The sequence below is a fragment of the Myotis nattereri genome (assembly GCF_964212035.1).
Source record: "Myotis nattereri genome assembly, chromosome: 1".
NCBI classification, from domain to species: domain Eukaryota; kingdom Metazoa; phylum Chordata; class Mammalia; order Chiroptera; family Vespertilionidae; genus Myotis; species Myotis nattereri.
The window spans coordinates 65823417-65844637 of NC_138075.1; the positions used below are offsets into that span (position 1 = coordinate 65823417).

At 45.2% G+C, this 21221-nt stretch overlaps 1 protein-coding gene across 1 annotated transcript in view; it reads right to left on the reverse strand.

The window, feature by feature from the left end:
* Positions 1-2030: 2030 nt before the first annotated feature.
* The window catches only part of STARD9 (StAR related lipid transfer domain containing 9), a 98531-nt gene continuing 79340 nt past the window's right edge, over positions 2031-21221 (reverse strand). Inside the window, exons 24-33 of the mRNA XM_081112709.1 lie at positions 20947-21144; positions 19215-19398; positions 18715-18852; positions 5787-5904; positions 5529-5650; positions 5274-5338; positions 4944-5146; positions 4660-4739; positions 4029-4187; positions 2031-3527 (exon numbers count right to left, since the gene is read on the reverse strand). Of these exons, the coding sequence (XP_080968835.1) occupies positions 3426-3527; positions 4029-4187; positions 4660-4739; positions 4944-5146; positions 5274-5338; positions 5529-5650; positions 5787-5904; positions 18715-18852; positions 19215-19398; positions 20947-21144 (1369 nt within the window). The 3' untranslated portion in view covers positions 2031-3425. The remainder of the gene's footprint in view (positions 3528-4028; positions 4188-4659; positions 4740-4943; positions 5147-5273; positions 5339-5528; positions 5651-5786; positions 5905-18714; positions 18853-19214; positions 19399-20946; positions 21145-21221) is intronic.

Below are 21221 nucleotides of genomic sequence, written 5' to 3' on the forward strand. Positions count from 1 at the left end.
GTCCAGTCAGGGGTGCCTATGCCTTTCCCTTCCCCTCAGTTGATTTCAGTCACTCCTTAAAGTTTCTACACCTGAAACTTATATCATCATCTCATTTTCATAGGCCTTTGTCCTTTAAATCTAATTTATACTATAGCAGTTTAGGACGTTCTCAATGCCTGAGAACCAACTTTCTGCACCCATTAGGGGTGGCTGAACAAAAGCATTGCCTCCAGAAGTTGAGCCCCAAGGTTAAGTAGCAGCTACTTCAGACACCCTGCTCTGCGTGAGGTGGGATGGGCAGGCCAGCATCGGGAAAAGCCTGAAGGCCCAAGGATGATGCTTAGTTAAACTGAGCACAGCCCAATTCAGGAAACTTAATGCTGGCCTGTGTGAGTGACTCTTAAAGGCCTACTCTAAGCAGTAAGATAATCACAGAAGCAGCTAATGCGGTTCTCAACCTGTGGGTTGAGACCCCTTTGGTAGTCGAACGACCCTTTCACAGGGGTCGCCTAAGACCATCCTGCATATCAGATATTTACATTACGATTCATAACAGTAGCAACATTACAGCTATGAAGTAGCAATGAAAATAATTTTATGGTTGGGTCATAACATGAGGAACTGTACTTAAAGGGCCAGAAGGTTGAGAACCGCTGAGCTAATGAGCTAGTGAACTTGTTTTTTTCTATGTACAGGTTGTCCCAAAAAAAGTACACACTTTTAACAGCTGATGGCTGTTTTGAAGATGAAATGTATTTTAATAAACATTAAAATAATTTTAGAATTCAAAGTGTCTGTATACATTTTTTTGGAACACCCTATATCTGTTCTCAATTATTAACACATTGTATGCGGGAAACGTATTTATACGTCTTACGTTGACTGGTAGTAGAGCATAGGACACGTATTAATACGTTTTTTATAGACTAGCGGTAGAATGCGGGTAACGTATAAATACGTTTATTTTTATATTTTTTTATTGCTCTAAAGGGATGCTCACATGCAGATATACGAATTCCAAAGGACAAAATTTGGGTCTCTAACACATACAATGGTGAATTATGTGTGTACTTCCAGGTATAATGGTAATCTATTCAACTGCAAAAATGGCCCGCACCACCTGTTAGCCAGCGATAAAAACTAACCGCAAACAATGTGTTAAAAACAATGAATTTCAAAGTGTAGTCTCCAGGCCACTGAATCAGAAACTCAAATGGGGCCCAGCAAGTCCTTTTGGTGATTCTGCTGCACAATGAAGTCTGTAAATCATTTGTCTAAACCAAATTCTGACTTTATCATGATCGTTTAGGCCTGTGGATGACCTTTAACACTTGCATTTTGCCGTATCAGCCTCAGTTAATATTCTTTTAGGTTGCTGACTCTCGGGCCTGGTTTGTGGTTTCTCTAGTGTGGGGATAAGGTCACCTCTGGGCTACCCATATGCTCAGATTCCCATTGCTGGCTCTGTCTCAGAAGCATCTGTTAAAGAAATACCTTCCATGGGATTGTGGTCACTGTCAGGTATGGTAATGACTGTCCTGGAATCCTCCCTCATTGGTACTTGGGCTATAGCTGGCCATAATTGGTTTACTAACCTGGCTGCTATTTACGTACCTTAAAGCAGTGCCAAGTTCATGGAAAGCAATTATAATTGTACTAGAGGCCCAGTGCATGAAATTCATGCACTGTGGGGTGAAGGGTGGGGGGAGTTCCTTAGCCCGGCCCGTGCCCTCTCACAATCCAGGACCCCTCGCTCCTTACTGCCCGCCTGCAGCGGAGGCAGGAGAGCTCCTGCCACTGCCGCTGCACTCACCAGACGTGAGCCCTGCTTCTGGCTGAGCGCCAGGCCCCCTGAGGGAGTGCACTGACCACCAGGGGGCAGCTTCTGCATTGAACATCTGCCCCCTGGTGGTCCGTGCTTGTCATAGTGACCAGTTGTTCTGCCGTTAGGTTGATTTGCATATTACACTTTTATTATATAGGATAACTTGAAACTTATTGCCATTATCTCAAGGCTAAATTCTGAGCTCAAGGGACACACTTAGGCTATCTCAGGACAATCTTTACTAATAAAAGTGCATATCAGACTTTTAATTTGCAAGTGTTCTGACCATTCAATCAACAGTCTTGGTAAGAGATTTATATGAAAAGAGATGGGAGTATATAAATAGGGTGTTAAATATATCAAGTGTCACCAAAACAAAAACCCAGAAAAATAAGTTTAAAGACAATTTAAAAAAACATTCAATAATATGTAAATAACTTAATTTGAGGTAAGAGAAAAAAAAAAATCCTGCAAACACTTTTAGAAAAATAAACCTCTGCTGTACTCTACAGAAATTTTACCTTTTTACCACATCTTGATCCCCAGATGGTTACCTTCGGGGCACCAGTACTAAAGCTGGGAATCTCTCCCACCCCTGCCACTTCCATGTAACCACACAGACTATTCAAAACCTCATGGTCTGCCAGGCTAGGGCAAAAGAAAACCCATTCTCATTCATCCCAGAATAGGTGTGGCTGCAGCAGCAGCATGAAATGCTAACAAGACCACTGATGACAGACCCAGGCTCTGAGGCCTTAAGGAATGGAACTGAGCTTCCTTCTAACAAATCACTTATCTCCTCTAGGAGTTCCATTATGTTCTCTCCCATCTTCAAAAGATAGTTTTTCATCTCTGAAATTTCTCTTGCCTTGTCAGCAGCCAGCATCTGGCTGCCCACTTCCTAACTCCCTTAAAGAGATAGGCCCCCACTTTGACCCCAGATCTGTCCAGATGGCTTCTACAGTGAGTGGTCTTCTCATTCTACTGAGCTCTGGAATGAGGCTCCATGAGAGAGCATTGCTCAGTACTTCTGACTGAGGCAAAGACCCAAATGTCCTCTCCTGTAAAGAAAAGGAAGAGAATGGGGGGTGGGGAGTAAAAAATAATAATAAAGCATTTGATAAAAATTCAAGGAGAAACGATTCTGAATCACTGTTCTGGTTTGTGCAGCTGTTTTTTTTAAAACCAGTTTTCTGTTTTGGTAACGGTCCATCTCACAGTGGAACTGAATGCTGGAGGCCGATGTCTGAGCAGAATCTTAGACGACAGCTGCCTCCCTACCAGCCCAAGGGCTGGGCCGAATCAGGGAAGCACCATCAAGAGCACACCATCTCCCGGCTCCGCTGCCTATGTCCAATCCTGGTCCCGGAGCGGCTTGTCTGCCATAGGGTCTCAGAGACAGGAAAGAAAGGTGAAAACTCCAACTTGGGCTTCATTGCTCTGGACAGCCAGGGTCAGGAGTTCAGGCCCTTTGCTTGCAGAGCTGCAGGCGGTGACCAAGTACTGACTGGGTTTCCCTGGCAACTCGGGCTGAGTGCTGTCTTCCCAGTGGCCACAGCAGGCAGCCTCGGAGCCTCCTGGGCCTGAATCTCAGCAGCACCATCTCGACAGTGAGATGCTAGCTACCAAGGAAGGAAGCCAGTCTGGCTATAACCAGTGGCTGCTGTTTGATGAAGGAGCTTAAGACATGAGGGGGGAAACCTGGAGCACCAAGTTCTATCTGAAATAAAACAGAGAGGGAAGAGTCGGGTACAGACAGATCTGATCGTGTAGCCCCCACCAGCTGTGATGGGTGGCCCCTCAGACTGTCTGCGGTCCTAGGACTTATGGGCCCTGGGCTCTGCTGTTCAGATGTAGGCATTGGCCTCACCTCCCACTGACAAAGGTCAAGTCAGGGAACCGGGAGGAGAGTGAACAGAATGGGTCATTCTCTCTGCTCTGCCGAGGCAGCTGCCTTTCCCCCAGTGGCTCCTGTATTTCCTGAGGACCCTGGGAACAACCAGAGGAGGAAGGCTGCTAGGCTCTCTGGTTAATAGCAGCATCAGGAAAGGCTGATCCACTCTCTGTCCTCTCTGATTCCCCAGGGACTCCCCTTACGGTGACCCAAGAAGCCCTTGAGTCTCGGGCCACAGGGCCGGGGCACTGAAGGACGTGGAGCAGCTAAACAACACTCCAATGGGGCTGTGAAGGCAGATCTCGGCATCTGCAGGGGGCACATCACCTGGGCCAAGTAGATGACTCTGGTGACCTCCTTGCCTTCCACGGTGAGGGGCTGCAGGATCCAGGCACTGGGCAGGATCTCCCCTCGGACCATCTCTCTGCTGGGTCTCGGCATGGATGTGTCATATACAGACTGAGCTGCCATGATAGAAAGATGCCCCTGGGGACAGACAAACAGAGAGCGATGTGAGTACTGCCTCTTCAGTGACGGCGAACCTTTTGAGCTCAGCGTGTCAGCATTTTGAAAAACCCTAACTTAACTCTGGTGCCATGTCACATATAGAAATTTTTTGATATTTGCAACCATAGTAAAACAAAGGCTTATATTTTTGACACTTATTTTATATATTTAAATGCCATTTAACAAAGAAAAATCAACCAAAAAAATGAGTTCGCGTGTCACCTCTGACACGCGTGTCATAGGTTCGCCATCACTGGCCTATGTGATGATCAAATAGGCTCCAGTGAGGTCAACATCTTGGCAGGCAACACCAGGCCGGACTGCTATCACCCCTACTCCTCCCCAAGTTGCCTTCTTCCCCCGGAGGACCTGAGGCCCACAAAGACTGCTTCTCCCAACACTCCAGCCCAAGTTCTTCCCACAGTATCTTTACCACCAGCAAGGCAGGCACCTCTTTGGCTTCCACGCAGACACAACAGAAATCTCGCGGCTGCTTCAGTGCACACAGGGCCGGATTGCACACCAAGTACACTGGCAGGTCAGGGATGGGGAGAGTCAGCAGGTGCAGATGCACAGACAGACCTAGTCCTAAATCCTTCCCAGGCCAGGGACCCCCAAGACCCCATCAACACACAACCCGACACCCAGCTGGAGGTCGTCAGAACGCCCAGCCTCCCGAGCGGCCACCGGCCTGCCACGGTCCCCAGGCAGAGCCGCGGGCGCCCCTGGGCTTACCCAGGTGGATGCTGTTGGTCACACGCTGATGCAGCCGCGCTGTCTGGATGGGCTTGTGGTACAGGGGCCACAGGGTGGGGTCACTCACCGCTGCCCACACATGAGGCAGCGGCTGGGCCACCACCCCGGCCCCCAGGAAGCCATGCCGAGTGGAGGAGAACACCTTGTTGTAGAACTGCACCTCCTGCTCCTCACCCTGATAGCTGGGACACCGAGGCAGGGAGGGGACAGGTGAGGCGGGTGCCAGGGTCACAGAGCAGCTCAGGGTGGAGAAGGGAAAGGAGGGAGGCAAGCAGCACAATAGGATGAGAACAAGACAAAGGAACTCACTTCCAGCCGGCTGCTGCCTGGCGACTGAAGAGATTGTGAAGATCACCTGAGCAAGCAGCCATCACCTAGGGACACAGTACCAAACCCAAATTAGGGGGAATGGTATAAACCAGACCCTGGGGTTGGCCACTAGTCCCCTTTTGTCAAGGGGAGAGCCACCGAAGAAGCCACATCAGCCCTGCTCTTTCCCTCCCTGCTCTCCCCCAGCCAAGCTCTGTCCAAGGAGCCACGGGGACACATGGGGCAGGTCCTCACATCAGCCAGACAGATGTCCACAATGCGCTTGGCCAAGTCCTGGTAGGAGGAGGAGAAGCAGCTCCCCAGGCTGGACACACTGGACGAAGAGCAGCAGCAACTGCCCAGAGAGGCTCTGCGACCTACAGTGAAGAGGAGGAGGTGGCACGAGCATCAGGGCCGGACAGCAGCAGCTTCTGAGGGACAGTGACTCCCTGGATCTGGCTACCTCATTCCCCAAAGTCCCCAAACCAGGCAGGTGATTGCCCCACCACTCACTGTAGACCCAGTTCTTCCAGGCAGATCCAGCCAAGTTCAGCTGACTGTTCCTCACTGCAGAACGGCCCCGCACATCCCCTACCCAAGCGTCTCCAGAATCAGGCAAGTTGGTATCCCCCTGCAGAAGAGAAGGTGCTCAGGGCCAGGACAGAGGAAGAGAGAAAGCAGACCGCCACGAAGCCAGTGCAGAATTACCTCCTCTGCCTCTGAAACACACCAGCACGTCCACCATCAACACTGAGGGAAAGACTGTCCCTATTGAGGTTACAGGCGGCCAGGGGCCCCACCAGGCCAACTGCAACAGAAACCAGCCCCTCGCTCTTCAAGCCACAGGCTCACGTTGGTGGGAGGAAAGTTCCACAGGGACCACAGCGAACGGGCCTGAGAGGGCCAGGTGCCAGGTGCCAGGTGCCAGTGGGCGGGCCTCTGCACCCTGTGCAACAGGAGTGAGGCCCTGGCCGGAGCCGGGTGTAGTGTGGGCAGCAAACAAAACCTGAGTGGGAGGTGGGCTGGGGAGGAAAAGCAACAGGCGGAGAAAAGCTGGACCTTGGCCCCGGCCCCGGCCCCAGCCCCAGCCCCAGCAATTAAGCCAAAGAAAGATCCTCCTTTGGAACCAGACAGGCATCCTCTGGGTCTGCGGTACAGTCACCTCACCTTTAACCTCAGCCAGTTCCTCAATGACATGACCTTGACCTCTGCTGGGTCTACCATACTACCTATCATCAGTTCCTAACACTGAGCTACTTTAAAGACAAGATGAGGCGAACAAAGACAGTTATCTCCTCGCCTCCTTTCCTCCTCCTGCAAAATACAAGCGGCCTCTCCGACCTCAGGCAGACTGAGATCCTGGTCCGCTGCTCAGGAACCTGTCACTACTGATGCCTTTCTTCACTCACTGCCTCCACCAATCCCTCTTTACTATCAGCATTAAGCAGGCAAATGCAGACAGCCCTCGGGTTACGTCGGACTCAGTGTACGTCGTTTCATGGTTACATTGCCATCTCCCATTTATTTATAAAAGAAGAGTTCCGTCATTTCGACATATGTACATATGTTTTTTATTATTTATTTACCACAAGTAAAGGTCAGGAATTGTTATCTTTCTTTTAAATTTTTTTTTTACTGTTTCACTTCATTACTGCTGTGCATGTGCTCCGTGTGGGTGACGTGGGTGCTTATGTAGGTGGGTCCGACTTAGGCGAAAATCACCTTACGCTGCACACCGTCTCCGATGTAACCCAAGGACCTACTATATCTCCCACCTTTAAAACCTTTCTCTACAGGTGTCTCTGCTCTCTCGCCCTTCAAAGATACCCTTCTTGAAAGGACTGTCATCTTTGCCATCTCCCACCTCTCACTCCCTTCTGGACCCACTTGAATCTGGCCTTTGCCTCGCCTTCCCACCAAACAGCCACTGCTGAGGTCCCCAGGAGGTCCGTGTGGCAGGGTCTGGTGAACAGCTCTCAGTCCTCAACTTCCTGAGCCTCTCAGCACACATCCACTCACTCAGCCAGCCTCTCCCTTTCACGTGAGATACTCACTTCCCCGCTCCCCACACTTCTGGCTTCCACTCTCTCTGGCGCTCCCCTTCCTTCCCGGTTTCCCTTGCTAGCTCTTCCCTCTCAAACAGAAGTGGGTATTTGGGGAATTTTTCAAGATTCAAGACCAGGCCTTCTTTCCTCATTATATAATATATTCCTAGGTGATCGATCCTACCTGTCCCAGTGCTACATTAATGACTTCCAAAAATATATTCCTGTAAATTAATAAATATTGCTGAGTCAATGGAGTCATCACCTGAAAAAAAGGTTGCATGAGAGACCCATCTCACACACATGCTAAAGTAAGTCCTTTATGCTTTGTGGCTCAAAACGATAAGGGGTGGGGGAGAATTTAATATTATGACAAGAAAATAAAACTTAAAAAATCTCATAGTTAAATCCTTAAACAAGGGCACAAAATCCAGAAGCCATGAAAGAAAAGATGGATAAAAACGAGACAACATAAAATTAAAATTTTTCATGTAGTAATACAGAAACTAAAAACAACTAGGAAAAAACACTGGCCTCTCAAATGACAAAAATGGATAATTTTCTTACTATAAAGAAGGGCCTCCAAAAAAAGGGAGAACCAAACAGAGAGATGGGCACAGGACGCTGGCAGTCAGAGCAAAAAGACCAAAGGGCTTTAAACATCTGAAAAGGCACTTGACCTCAGACACAAGAAGAGAATTGCAAATTAAAACTGAAATGAAATACTATTTATGCCTATCAGATTAGCAAAGTTTGATTATAACATTCTGTTAAGCAGAGTGTGGGTAGTAGGCACTGTTATATAATGTTATTTTAGAGTGTAAATTAGTATATGTATATATTTTGGGTTTGAAATATAGAATCTAAAGAATACAGTTCCCTTGAATCTTTCTTAAAGAAATTATGAGAGGGAGAATTATTAGGGTGGAGAAAGAAATGCCTGGCAAAGAACTATAAGTGAGCAGAATTCACTTAATCCAACACAACAAATAAAACTGTGAATGCAAACATCATAAACAATGTAGAAATACTGTAACAAAAGGTAAAGAGAAAAAGAGGTAAGAACGTGGAAATACATTAATCTCATATTTTATAGGCAAGCTGAAAACTGCTAAATCAAAAAATAAAGACATATAAAAGTGATCATGAAAACAATTTTAAAAATAAGACTCCCAAATTATGACACATACACCCCCAAAGCTGAGAAAACACAGACCACATAATGAGGCTAAAACAACAAAAACAATTTTTAGATACCCTTGGTATATTCATAATCAAAAAACCCTCAATAAATATAAAAAACAGAGATCATACTTTCTCTGAAGTCATGCATTCTCTTAATGTATAGCAAATAAACTAAAAATTAATAACAAAATCAGAAAACACAAGGGCTTTTCTATAAAAAACAAAGTTTTAAGAAAATTCAACATTTAAAGAATTAACACCTATCCTTCACAGTTCTTTCAAAAAATAAAAGAGGGAACAATTCCCAACTCATTCTATGAGGACAAATTACCCAGATACAAAAACCAGATAAAAACATCACAAGTAAACTACAGACCCATACCCTGTATGCATACAAACACAAAAATCCTCAACAAAATACTAATAAAACTGAACCCAGCCACACATAAGGAATATTATACACCTTGAGTCAGTGGGACTTACCCCAAGAATACAAGGTTAGTTCAATATAAAAAAAAACAATCAATGCAATACACAATAATAATAAAATAAAGGGAAAAATCCACATTATCATCTTAATAGACGAAGAAAAAGTATTTGACTATATTCAACACCTTTTCATGATTTATTCAATAAGCGAGGACTAGAAGGAGATGTCTTCAAGCTGATAACGATTATCTATGAAAAACATGCTCAATAGTAAGCGGCTGGGTGGCTTTCTCCTAAGATCAGTAACAAGACAAGGCTGTCTACTCTCAGCACTTCTACCTAACACTGTACTGGAGATTCTAGCCAGGGCAAGTAGGCAAGAAAACAACAACAAAGGCAGAGGATATGCTCTTATATATGAAATATCCTAAGGAATCTACTAAAAAACTATCAGGACTAACAAATCAGTTCAGCAAGGGTACAGGAGACAAAATCAATATACAAAAATCAATTGTATTTCTGTATAGCAGCAATGAGCAAACCAAAAATGAAATTAAGGAAATAAGTCCATTTATAATAACATAAAAAGAAATAAAATACTTAGGAACAAACTTTTAAAAAAATATATTGTTATTGATTTTAGAGAGAGGAAAGGAGAGCGATGGAGAAACAGAACCACTGATGAGGGAGAAACATTGATCAGCTGCCTCCTACATGCAGGGACTGAGCCAGCAACCTGGGCATGTGTCCTGATCAGGAATCAAACCATAACCTCCTGGTTTATCGGTCAACACTCAACCACTGACCCACACCTGCTGAGCCTTAGGGACAAACTTAACAAATGAAAAACTTATACTCTGAAAACTACAAAACACTGTTGAAAATAAAGAAGACCTGAATAAATGGAAAGATATCCCATGTTCATGGATCAAAAAACTCAAGATGGCAACATTCCCCAAAATTAACTACATGTTCAATGCAATCCCAGCTGATTTCTTTGAAGAAATTGACAAGCTGATCTGAAAATTCATATGGAAATTCAGGGACCCAGAATAGTCAAAACAATCTTGAAAAAGAACAAAGTTGAAGGACACACTTTCAGATTTCGAAATATACTATAAACCTAAACAGTAATCAAGATAGTGTATTGGCATAAGGATAGACATATAATTCAATGGAACAGAGTTAAGAGACCAGAAATAAATCCATACACCTATGGTCAATCTTAAACAAGGTTTTAAGATTCAATGGGAGAAAAGAATATTTGTTTGAACAAATGGTTCTGGGTCAATTGGATATCCACATGCAAAAGAATGAAATTTGACTCCTAACTCTCATTATATACAAAACTTCATTCAAAATGGATCAAAGACCATATATAACTATATAACTATTAGAATAAAATATAGGCATAATATTTATGACCTTAGATTAATCAATGGTTTCTTAGATATAAAACCAAAAGTCCAAGAAACAACAACAAAAAGAACTGGACATCATCAAAATTAAAAACTTCTATGCTTCAAAGGACACCATCAAGAAAGTGAAAAAAGAGATCAACCGAAGGACTTGTATGCATGCATATAAGCATAACCAATGGACACAGACACTGGGGATTAGGGGAAGCTGGGGGATGTCAAGGGGGGGAAAAGGGAGACATATGTAATACTCTGTAATACTTTAAGCAATAAAACAAAATTTTAAAAAAATGGAAATGCTTGTTTAAAAAAAAAAAGAAAATGAAAAGACAATACACATAATGGAAGAAAATTTTTATAAATCATAGAACTGATAGAGGACTTGTAATAAAATATATAAAGAATCTAACTTCTATGTATATACCAAAGAGAAATGAAAACATATGTTAACAAAAACTTATACAATGAATCGTCCTAGCAGCATTATTCATAACTAGAGGCCAGGTGCACAAATTCGCACACCAGTGGGGTCCCTCGGCCTGGCCTGCGGGATTGGGCTGAAACTGGCTCTCCGACATCCCCATAGTGGTCCCGGATTGCAAGAGGGTGCAGGTCAGGCCGAGGGACCCCACTGTTGCACTATCGGGGCTAGAGAGGGATGCAGGAGGTTGGCCAGCAGGGGAGGGACCCCAGGAGGGCTCCAGGGCTTCCCCGGCCTGTCTCGCTCAATCCCAATCAGCCAACCAGACCCCAGCAGCAAGCTAACCTACCGATTGGAGCGTCTTCCCCCTGGTGGTCAGTGCAAGTCATAGTGACTGGTAGACCAGTCAACTGTCTGCCCCACTGGTGGTCAGTGCACGTCATAGCGAACAGTAGGGCGGCCTTAGCATATCATTAGCATATTATACTTTGATTGGTTGAATGGCCGACTGGACGACCAGACACAGCATATTAGGTTTGTATTATATAGGATAGGCAGAAAGTAGAAACAACCTAAAGATCCATCAACTGATAAATGGATAAATAAGATGTGATATATTCATACAATATGATATTATTGGCCATAAAAGGAATGAAGTTGTGATACACACGACCATGTGAACGAACCCTCATGGGTTGAATTACTGTCCTCCAGAAAAGATATGCTGAAGTTTCTATGAGTGTGACTTTATTCGGAAATGGGGTCTTTGCCGGGGGCCCTGTGTCCTATGACTGGTTTCATTTTAAATATGTGAAGACAGAGACAGAGATGCAGGGAGAACATCCAGTGAGGCAGAGACTGGAGTGACGCCAAGGACTGACTACAACCACCAGAAGCTCGGAGAGAAGCATGGGACTGGTTCTCCCCTGTGGTTTCCAAAGGGAGAATGGTCCTGTCAAGGCCCTGACTTCAAACTTTTAGCCTCAAGAACTATGAGAGAATAAATGTCTAATGTCTTAAACCAACGTGTCTATGGTAATTTGTTATAGCAACCGTAGGAAATTAATGCAAATCTGAAAATAGCATGCCGAGTGAAAGAGCCAATCACAAAGGCCCACATATTGTATGAGCCCATTTACATGAAATGTCCAGATTAGTGGTTACCTGGGGCTGGGAGTAGTGGGTTTGGGAGTGACAATTAATGGACATGGGTTTCATTCTCAGGTGATGACAATGTTCTAAAATTGTGCTGATGGATACACAATTCTGTGAATATACTGAAAGCCAATAAATTATAACAGCAACAAAAGAATAAATGAACTATAGTAAAGAAGTGCTCAACAAAAGGATGGGCACATTAACACGTTAAGCGCCCAGCCTGTTTTGTCTTACAGATGGAAAGTATAGTGTTACTCACCGGTGACTGACTGGGCTCTTAACGTGTTAAAAGGGCATAATCTGAAAGAACTTCAAATAATAAAATCTGGAACAATCTGAGCAATGAAATTTATAATGATACTTACTGGCCTATAACACATAAAACAAAATATTTATGAGTCCAAAATGAATAAAATAACTTGCCTGACTAGTGTGGCTCAGTGGTTGAGCATCCACCCATGAATCAAGAATTCACTGGTTCAATTCCTGGTCAGGACACATGTCCAGGTTGCGGGCTGGATCCCCAGTAGGGAGCGGGCAGGAGGCAGCCAATCGATATTTCTTATCAATGTTTCTATCTCTCTACCTTCCCCTGTCTCTAAAAATCAATACAAACATATTTTTAAAATAAAAAATAAATATATTTAAAAATAAAGTAATTAAAACTCAATAAAATACATAGGGAGAGAAAGGATAACACATCCTTATAGAAAAAAATCAATTAAGAAATGTAGAAAAATATGGGAAATGCAAAATTGTCATTAAAACACCACAGTGAAAATTTTCTTAGGCAAGATACAACAATGGATGCTAAAATAAGTGAGAAACAGTTTGAGAAAAAAATAGGACATTTGTAAAGTCTCCCAAGATGTTTATCTACACTAATAAAAGAGAAAAATGGTAATTGGCGTACGGCGATACCGTTTTCATTGGCTAATCAGGGCTATATGCAAATTAACTGCCAACTAAGATTGGCAGTTAACTGCCAACAAGATGGCGGCTAATTTGCATATGTAGGCACAATGCAGGGAGGCGAAAGGGAAAGCAGGAAGAAGCCCGCTGCCACTGACAGTGATCGGAAACCCAGGGGGGAGCAAAGAGCTGGGGGGCAGGGCAAAGGCGGCCCTGGGGCTGCCTTTGCCCTGCCCCCCCAGCCATGATCGGAGAATCAGGCGCCTTTGCCGCCCTGGCCAGTGATAGCAGGAAGTAGGGGTGGAGCCAGCGATGGGAGCTGGGCACGGTCGAAGCTGGCAGTCCCAGGAGCTAGGGGTCCCTTGCCTGGGCCTAAAGCGAAGCCCACGATTGCGGCGCCCCCCGCTGCCACTGCAGGTCCCCGCTGCCTGGGCCAGACGCCTAGGCCAGAGGCGTCAGGCCTGGGCAGGGGCGGAGCCTGCAACCGCGGGGAGCTGGGGGTCCCCTGCCCAGGCCTGACACCTCTGCCGGAGGCCTCAGGCCTGGTCAAGGGGCCGATCCGGTGATTGGTGATCGGAGGGTGATGAGGGTCAACTCCTCTGGCCGAGGCATCAGGCCTGGGCGGGGGGGGGGTCCCCTGCCCAGGCCTGATGCCTGGGCCAGAGGCATCAGGCCTGGGTGGGGGGCGGAGCCGGGGATTGGGGGGATATGATGGTCCCCTTGCCCAGGCCTGAAGCCTGGGTCAGAGGCGTCAGGCTTGGGCAGGGGGTGGAGCAAGCGATCAGAGGGAGATGGGGGTCCCCTGCCCAGGCATGATTCCTGGGTCAGAGGCCTCAGGCCTGGGCGGGGGCCAGAGCCAGTGATCGGGGGGAGATGGGGGTCCCCTGTCCAAGCCTGACACCTCTGGCAGAGGCGTCAGGCCTGGGCAAGGGGCCGATCAGGCAATCGGAGGGTGATGGGGGTCAATGCCTGAGGGCTCCCAGTATGTGAGAGGGGGAAGGCTGGGCTGAGGGACACTCTCCCCCCCACACACACACACCCAGTACACGAATTTCGTGCACCGGGCCCCTAGTTAATTATAAAGGGGAAAATAGTAACTTTTCAGTGGAAAGACCCCAGACACCACTGTAACTTCAAGATTAACATCATCAATAATAAGACACAGTGACATCACATACCTCCCACCTAATGTGGTAACAATAAGGCACTGTGCGGGGCATATATTTGTTGTTTCTCTCAAATTGTAATTTAACTAGTGTCCTGTATTTTCCTTTGCTTTATCTGGCAACCCCAACATAATTTCTGTGGTATTCTTGCCAAAAATGCATAACCTCAATCTAATCATGAGAAAACAGCAAACAAATTCAACAAAATTACTAACCACAAGAAAGGGAGAGATGGAGAAATTATCACAAGAAAAAGTAACTAATAATAATAGAACAGAAATTAACAAGTTTGAATCAAAATTGACTCCAGAGATATGGAAAATCTAAACCAGGAGTTGGCAAACTTTTTCCGTAAAGGGGAAGGTAAGGAGTATTTAAGGCTTTATGGACCATTACAGTAGTTGCAACTACTTGCCTCTGCCATTGTAGCATAAAGCAACCAACCACAGACAACACATAAATAAATGGGTGAGGCTGTATCCAGTAAAACATTATTTAGTAAAAGAAGCAGTGGGCCAGATCTGCCAAAGGGACATAGTTTGCCAACCTCTGATCTCAACAGACCACTTTCCACAGAAGAAACTTTTCAAAGAACGAATCCCCCCAAAACTTGCCAGTTTCATAGTATAATTATACCAAGTTTTAAAAGATTTTCATTCTAAAAATGTTTTCACCTTCCATCCCCTTTTCCCTCTCACACCTACCTTAACGCATTCTGACGTGTTTGGGGGTATATCTTTTTGTTTGTATGTGTTCTTGCAAAAAGGATTGCTTTGAGTATATGTAGTTTGTTTGTTTTTTAATTAAATCTTTATTGTTCAGATTATTACAGTTGTTCCTCTTTTTTCCCCCCATAGCTCCCCTCCACCCAGTTCCCACCCCACCCTCTGCCCTTATCCCCCAGCCCACTGTCCTTATCCATAGGTGTACAATTTTTGTCCAGTCTCTTCCCGCACCCCCCACACCCCTTTCCCCCCCAAGAATAGTCAGTCCATTCCCTTTCTATGTCCCTGATTCTATGATAATCACCAGTTCATTCTGTTCATCAGGTTATTTATTCACTTGATTTTTAGATTCACTTGTTGATAGATGTGTATTTGTTCTTCATAATTTGTATCTTTACCTTTTTCTTCTTCTTCCTCTTCTTAAAGGATACCTTTCAGCATTTCATATAATACTGGTTTGGTGGTGATGAACTCCTTTAGCTTTTTCTTATCTGTGAAGCTCTTTATCTGACCTTCAATTCTGAATGATAGCTTTGCTGGGTAAAGTAATCTTGGTTGTAGGTTCTTGGCATTCATCACTTTGAATATTTCTTGCCACTCCCTTCTGGCCTACATAGTTTCTGTTGAGGAATCAGCTGACAGTCGTATGGGTACTCCCTTGTAGGTAACTGACTGTTTTTCTCTTGCTGCTTTTAAGATTCTCTCTTTGTCTTTTGCTCTTGGCATTTTAATTATGATGTGTCTTGGTGTGGTCCTCTTTGGATTCCTTTTGTTTGGGGTTCTCTGCGCTTCCTGGACTTGTAAGTCTATTTCTTTCACCAGGGAGGGTAAGTTTTCTGTCATTATTTCTTCAAATAGGTTTTCAATATCTTGCTCTCTCTCTTCTTCTGGCACCCCCATAATTCGGATATTGGTACGCTTGAAGTTGTCCCAGAGGCTCCTTACACTATCTTTATATTTTTGTATTCTTTTTTCCTTTTGCTTTTCCGGTTGGGTGTTTTTTGCTTCTTTGTATTTCAAATCTTTGACTTGATTCTTGCGATTCTCTAGTCTGCTGTTGGGAGTCTGTATAATATTCTTTATTTCTTTAGGAGAAATTCTTTATAACTTTGGAATGGAGAATGTGATACTTTTTTTGTTTATTTTTTTGTTAATCCTCACCCAAGGGTATTTTTCCATTGATTTTTTAAAAATGCATTTTTTTTATTGATTTCAGAGAGGAAGGGGGAGGGGGAGATAGAGATAGAAACATCAATGATGAGAGAGAATCATTGACTGGCTGCCTCCTGCATGCCCCACACTGGTGATCAAGCCCACAACCCGGGCATATACTCTTGACCGGAATTGAACCTGGAACCCTTCAGTCCTCACGCCGATGCTCTATCCACTGAGCCAAACTAGATAGGGCTTTCCATTGATTCTTAGAGAGAGTGGAAGGAAGGGGGAGAGACAGAGAAGGGAAAACATCTATGTGAGAGAGACATATCCATTGGTTATCTCCTGCACACACCTACACCAGGGCTGGGGATCGAGCCTGCAACCGAGGTATGTGCCCTTGACTGGATTCATGGGCCAGCCTTCTATCCCCTGAACCAAACCAGCTAGGGTGAGAATGTGTTTCTAATTATGATTTAGGACATAGACACTATAAAAGGAAAACTGATAAATAAATAAAACTTCTTGAATGGCTCCAAAAATAGTAAATAAAGTCAAGAGATAATGCAGAACTAGAAAAAAACATTTGCAATTAACATCAGGCAAAGAGCTATCTTGCCACTATGTAAAGAACTCCCAGTAACTAGTAAGAAAGAAGAAAAAAATGAGCAAAGGATATGAACAGATGGCTTAACAGTCCAAACGTTTAATAACATGTGAGCAAGAGTATGGGAGGAAGGTGGACTCTTGCCTGTTGCTGGTGGGAGTAAAAACCAGTGTATCCGTGAGGGAAAATCTGTCAGTATCTATCAAATTTTCAAATGCATATGCTTGTAGAACAAGTCCACATTTATCCTGCAATATATTTGCACATGTAAGAAAGCTATACACGCACAAAGCTATTCACTGCAGCCCTGTTTACAACAACAAAAAACTGAAAACAATCCAAGATGGAGGATTAAATAAATTACAATGCATCCCTACAATGGGATCACAAAGAAAAAGAGAAAGTTCTCTACATTGTCATGTAATGATATACTGATTGGAAAAAATATATGAAGTAAAGAGCAGTGGCATAATATGCTTATTTTATATGCAAAAGACACTCTATCTAGGGAGATGTCCCCCCAAAAAACACACACCACTGTTTTCTTGGGTGGGATGAGGGACACGGACTAGGTAGCTGGGGAAAAGGATGGGTATTTCCCTATATACCCTTATATATGTATATATTTTTTGCCTTTTCCACTTCATATTATCTATATAAAACATCTCATTTAATAACATGCGATTAAAGAGAAAAAAGAAACACTAATTATTAAAAAGAATAAGTCAGCACTAGATTCACTGATATTCAAGATCTAACAAATATTTTTAAAGGAAAAAAGCAAAGGGACAAAGAGAGTACAGTATGCTTCCATTCATGTGCTTTAGAAAAGATATATTCTCATAGATGCACAGACTATCTCTGGAAATATATACCCAAGGGGATGAATGCCTGCTTCTGGGGAGGGCAAACAGGAGACTGAAATATGCACTTGACACTGTGTGTCTTTGGCTACTGTTTGAAAACTATATATTTTTTACTACGTGAAGTTTTTCTTTATAAAATGAATTTCAAATTTTCTATCCCCAGCCAGGTCTCACCTCTGGGCTCCAGATCTGTATTCCAACAAGCCCCTGCATTTCCCACAGGTGCTTTCAGCCCAGTAAATACGAAACTAGATTCATGATCTTCCCCACAAAACCTGTCTGCCTCCAGGGCTCCTGCCACTGTCGACAAACCCAAAGCTTGCACTGTTCTCAACCCTCCCTTCTCCCTTCTCCACATCCAGTCAGTCCGCGGGCCCTTTCTCTTCTCTGCAACCACAGCAGTTCATCTTCACCAGTAGTGCCCTAACCCAAGCAATCGTGAACTCTCACTCGGCTTTGCCATGGTCACTAATGGGTCTACAGAGCTGCTCTTGCCCCCTTCTCACAATCTCATCCTTCTCTCCCTACTTAAAGGCTTTCCAGCAGCTTTGGGGAAGTAACATGATCAGATGGATTAGAAAGGCCCAGAATTCTCAACAGAATCCACATGATCTTGCCTTTTCTGGTCCTTTTTTCATGACATTCTCCCATTTCACTCTTTACATTGCAACCAAACAAGTGTTTTAGTTCCTCAAACTCCTCCTCCCTCCGAGCCTCCCTCGTGGGCCCTCTGGACTCCACCAGCACTGAGCTCTCACTGCAGAGTCTCTCTCCCACCATCAGTCTCAGAGCATCTTTACTGAGCTTCCAGACTAGGTCAGGTTCCACCTTTCACATTGGCTTAGCATCCCTTCATCCACGCAAGAGTAAATAATGTATATATACAAAAGCCTAAGCCACGGGCCGGCAGCTATGACACACACTGACCACCAGGGGGCAGACACTTAACGTAGGAGCTGCTGAGCAACAGCAACTTTTCAGAGTGCCCTCTCGCACTCCAGCCCCCCTCGGTGGATGTTGGACTGACCCCCGAAGGCCAGACCAAGGGACCGCACTGGTGCATGAATCCGTGCTCCGGGCCTCTAGTTATAAAATAAGCTCTTTAATATTTATCCTTCAAATAGTCTAAGGACAAGAATAGTTTTGTTCACTGCTGCACCCTCAATGCCTAAAACAACATCTACAAAATAAGCAGCTGTTGAATGAATGAACAGGGAGAGAAAAACGGAACTAGAGGAAGAGCCAAAGCCACCATCCATCAAGTGTCAGCAGTGACCTGAGGCAGAACTTCCTGCCCAAACTCTTGCCTTAGCAGCCCTGGCCGTGAGCTTATACCTAGCATCTGCCTACTCACCACACTGCCTGGGGACTGGAGCTGGCCTGACAAGGCCGGGCTGCTGTTGTAGCCAGAAGTGACAACAGAGGAGAGGCTTCCATTAGAGCTGGTGCACAGGGAGCTGGAGGTGGCCAGGGTGTGTAGTTTTTCCTCTTCCTGGGAAGGACAGATCACTGTCAACCAGCTTCTGGTGCACCCTCACTACCCAGGACCCACAGCCCCACATCCACCCCTCTCACCTCCCTGATCCCATCACCCCCAGTGCCTCCCACCTCAGCCTCACACCCTCACACCTCCCCACAGCCCCACCCCAACTCTACACCAAGGCAGCCTCCTCCCAGACTCTGGCCCAGCAATAGGAGCTGGTCTGATGAGAATAACACATAAAGACAGTGAACACAGCTTTGACCTGGCACAGGGGTCAAATGTTACAGTCCATGCCTGAGGCAGCCCAGTGAAGATGACCCGTCCGAGGCCTGCCTCCAGGCTCCAGGCCTACCCTGAAACCTGTTTCCCACCCTCAGCAGCTGGGAGATGATCTGCTGGCGGATTCTCAGCTTCTCTTGTTCCGTTTGCTCCCGCAGTCGGTCCCGGGCCCGGGCGATCACCACCTTGGCCTCCTCACGAGCCCGCTGGTATTCTTTTAGCATCAGCTCTATGTCAGAGGGTGGCTGAGCAGACCTTGACGCTGACCCTGGGTTCCTGGGAAGGACCAGAGGGGCAGAGAGGTGCCTTCTAACACGGTGGGTGGGCGATGGCCATGGCCTGCTCACCCCAGGCCTGTTCAACACCATATTTTTAACTTTAAAGAAATTATTTTTCAATTATACTTGACATACATACTAGTTTCAGGTATACAACCTAGTGATTAGACATTTATACACCTTACAAAGTGGTCACCCATAAGTCTAGTACCCATCTGACACCACACGTAGTTATTACAATATTATTGACTATATACTTCATGCTGTACTTTACATCCCCATGACTATTTTGTACTATATATGAAAAAATATATGTTTTATTTATTTCAGAGAGGGAGGGAGAGAGAGATAGAAATATCAATGATGAGAAAGAATCAATGGGTTGCCTCCTGCATGCCCCCCCCCCCCCCGGGAATTGATCCCACAACCCAGGTATGTGCCCTCCCTGACTGGGAATCAACCATGACTCCCTCGTTTATGGATCAATGCCCAATCACTGAGCCACACCGGCCAGGCTATTTTGTACTTCTTTTTTTAAAAAAATATATTTTTATTATTTCAGAGAGGAAGGGAGAGAGAGAGAGAGGCATCAATAATGAGAGAGAACCATTGATCGGTTGCCTCCTGCACGCCCCCATGGGGAGTTGAGCCTGCAACCTGAGCATGTGCCCTTGACCAAAATCGAACCCGGGACCCCCCAGTCCACAGGCCGACGCTCTGTCCACTGAGCCAAACCAGCTAGGGCTATTTTGTACTTCTTAATCCCATCACCCTTTTCACCCATTTCCCAATCCCCTTCTCCTCTGGAAACTGTTAAAATGTTCTCTATATCTATGAGTTTGTTTCTATTCTGCTTGTACATATAAGTGAAATCATATGGCATTTGTCTTTGACTTATTTCACTCAGCACAATTCTCTCTAGGTTCATCCATGTTGTTGCAGATGGCAAGGTTTCATTCTTGTTTATAGCTAGGTCATATTCTATTGCATGAATGCACTACTTTTTCTTTATCCATTTATCTACTGATGGACACTTAAGTTATTGTAGATAATGCTACAATGAACAGAGGCGTGCATTTTGTCTTTTTGATTTAGTGTTTTGAGTTTCTTCTAATAAATGCCCAGTAGAACAGCTGGGTCCTTCTTTGACTTTTGTTTTTAAGTCTATTTTGCCTGGTATAAGTATTGCTACTTATTTCATGAAATACCTTTTTCCATCCCTTTACTTTCTGTGTAACACCACTCCTGGTGAGCCATCCTCTCTTTGCCCACAGGGTCCTCAGTTTGATTTTGTATCCCACTCGGAGGCTCAGACCTGCAGCCTCGTTATGCCATAGCTACTCTGCTCATCCTTTGCTCCCTTTGCCCATCTCCCGCAGCCACCTCCATGTGTCCACAGGCACAGAAGACCCACTCCTGGAATTGCTCCTGTGAGAGGAAGCTGCAGCCTCCAGCCTCCAGGACACTGAGATTCAGGCCCTGCTCCCCACAACCCCCTCACCCCACACAGAACCTACTCCCTTGCAGGCTTCTGGGTCACCCGTACCTGGTTGTCTCCACAACATCCTTCCTCAGTTGCTGCAGGTATTCTCGGCGCCTGCTGGGTAAGTCAAGGTTACGGGCGGGGAGGTCCCTGTTAGGCAGGAAGCTAAGTTGTTTCTGGGGGCTGAGGCTTCGTGTCCGGCGGAAGTTCTGAAGTCGCTCAGCCCGCTGTCTCCGGAGGCACTCAATGGTTTGTTTTTGCCTGAGATAAAACATGATTGATTCACTGAAACTGGCATGAATGCCCTTGTCCGTTTTATAATCTCTCTCTGAGCCCTG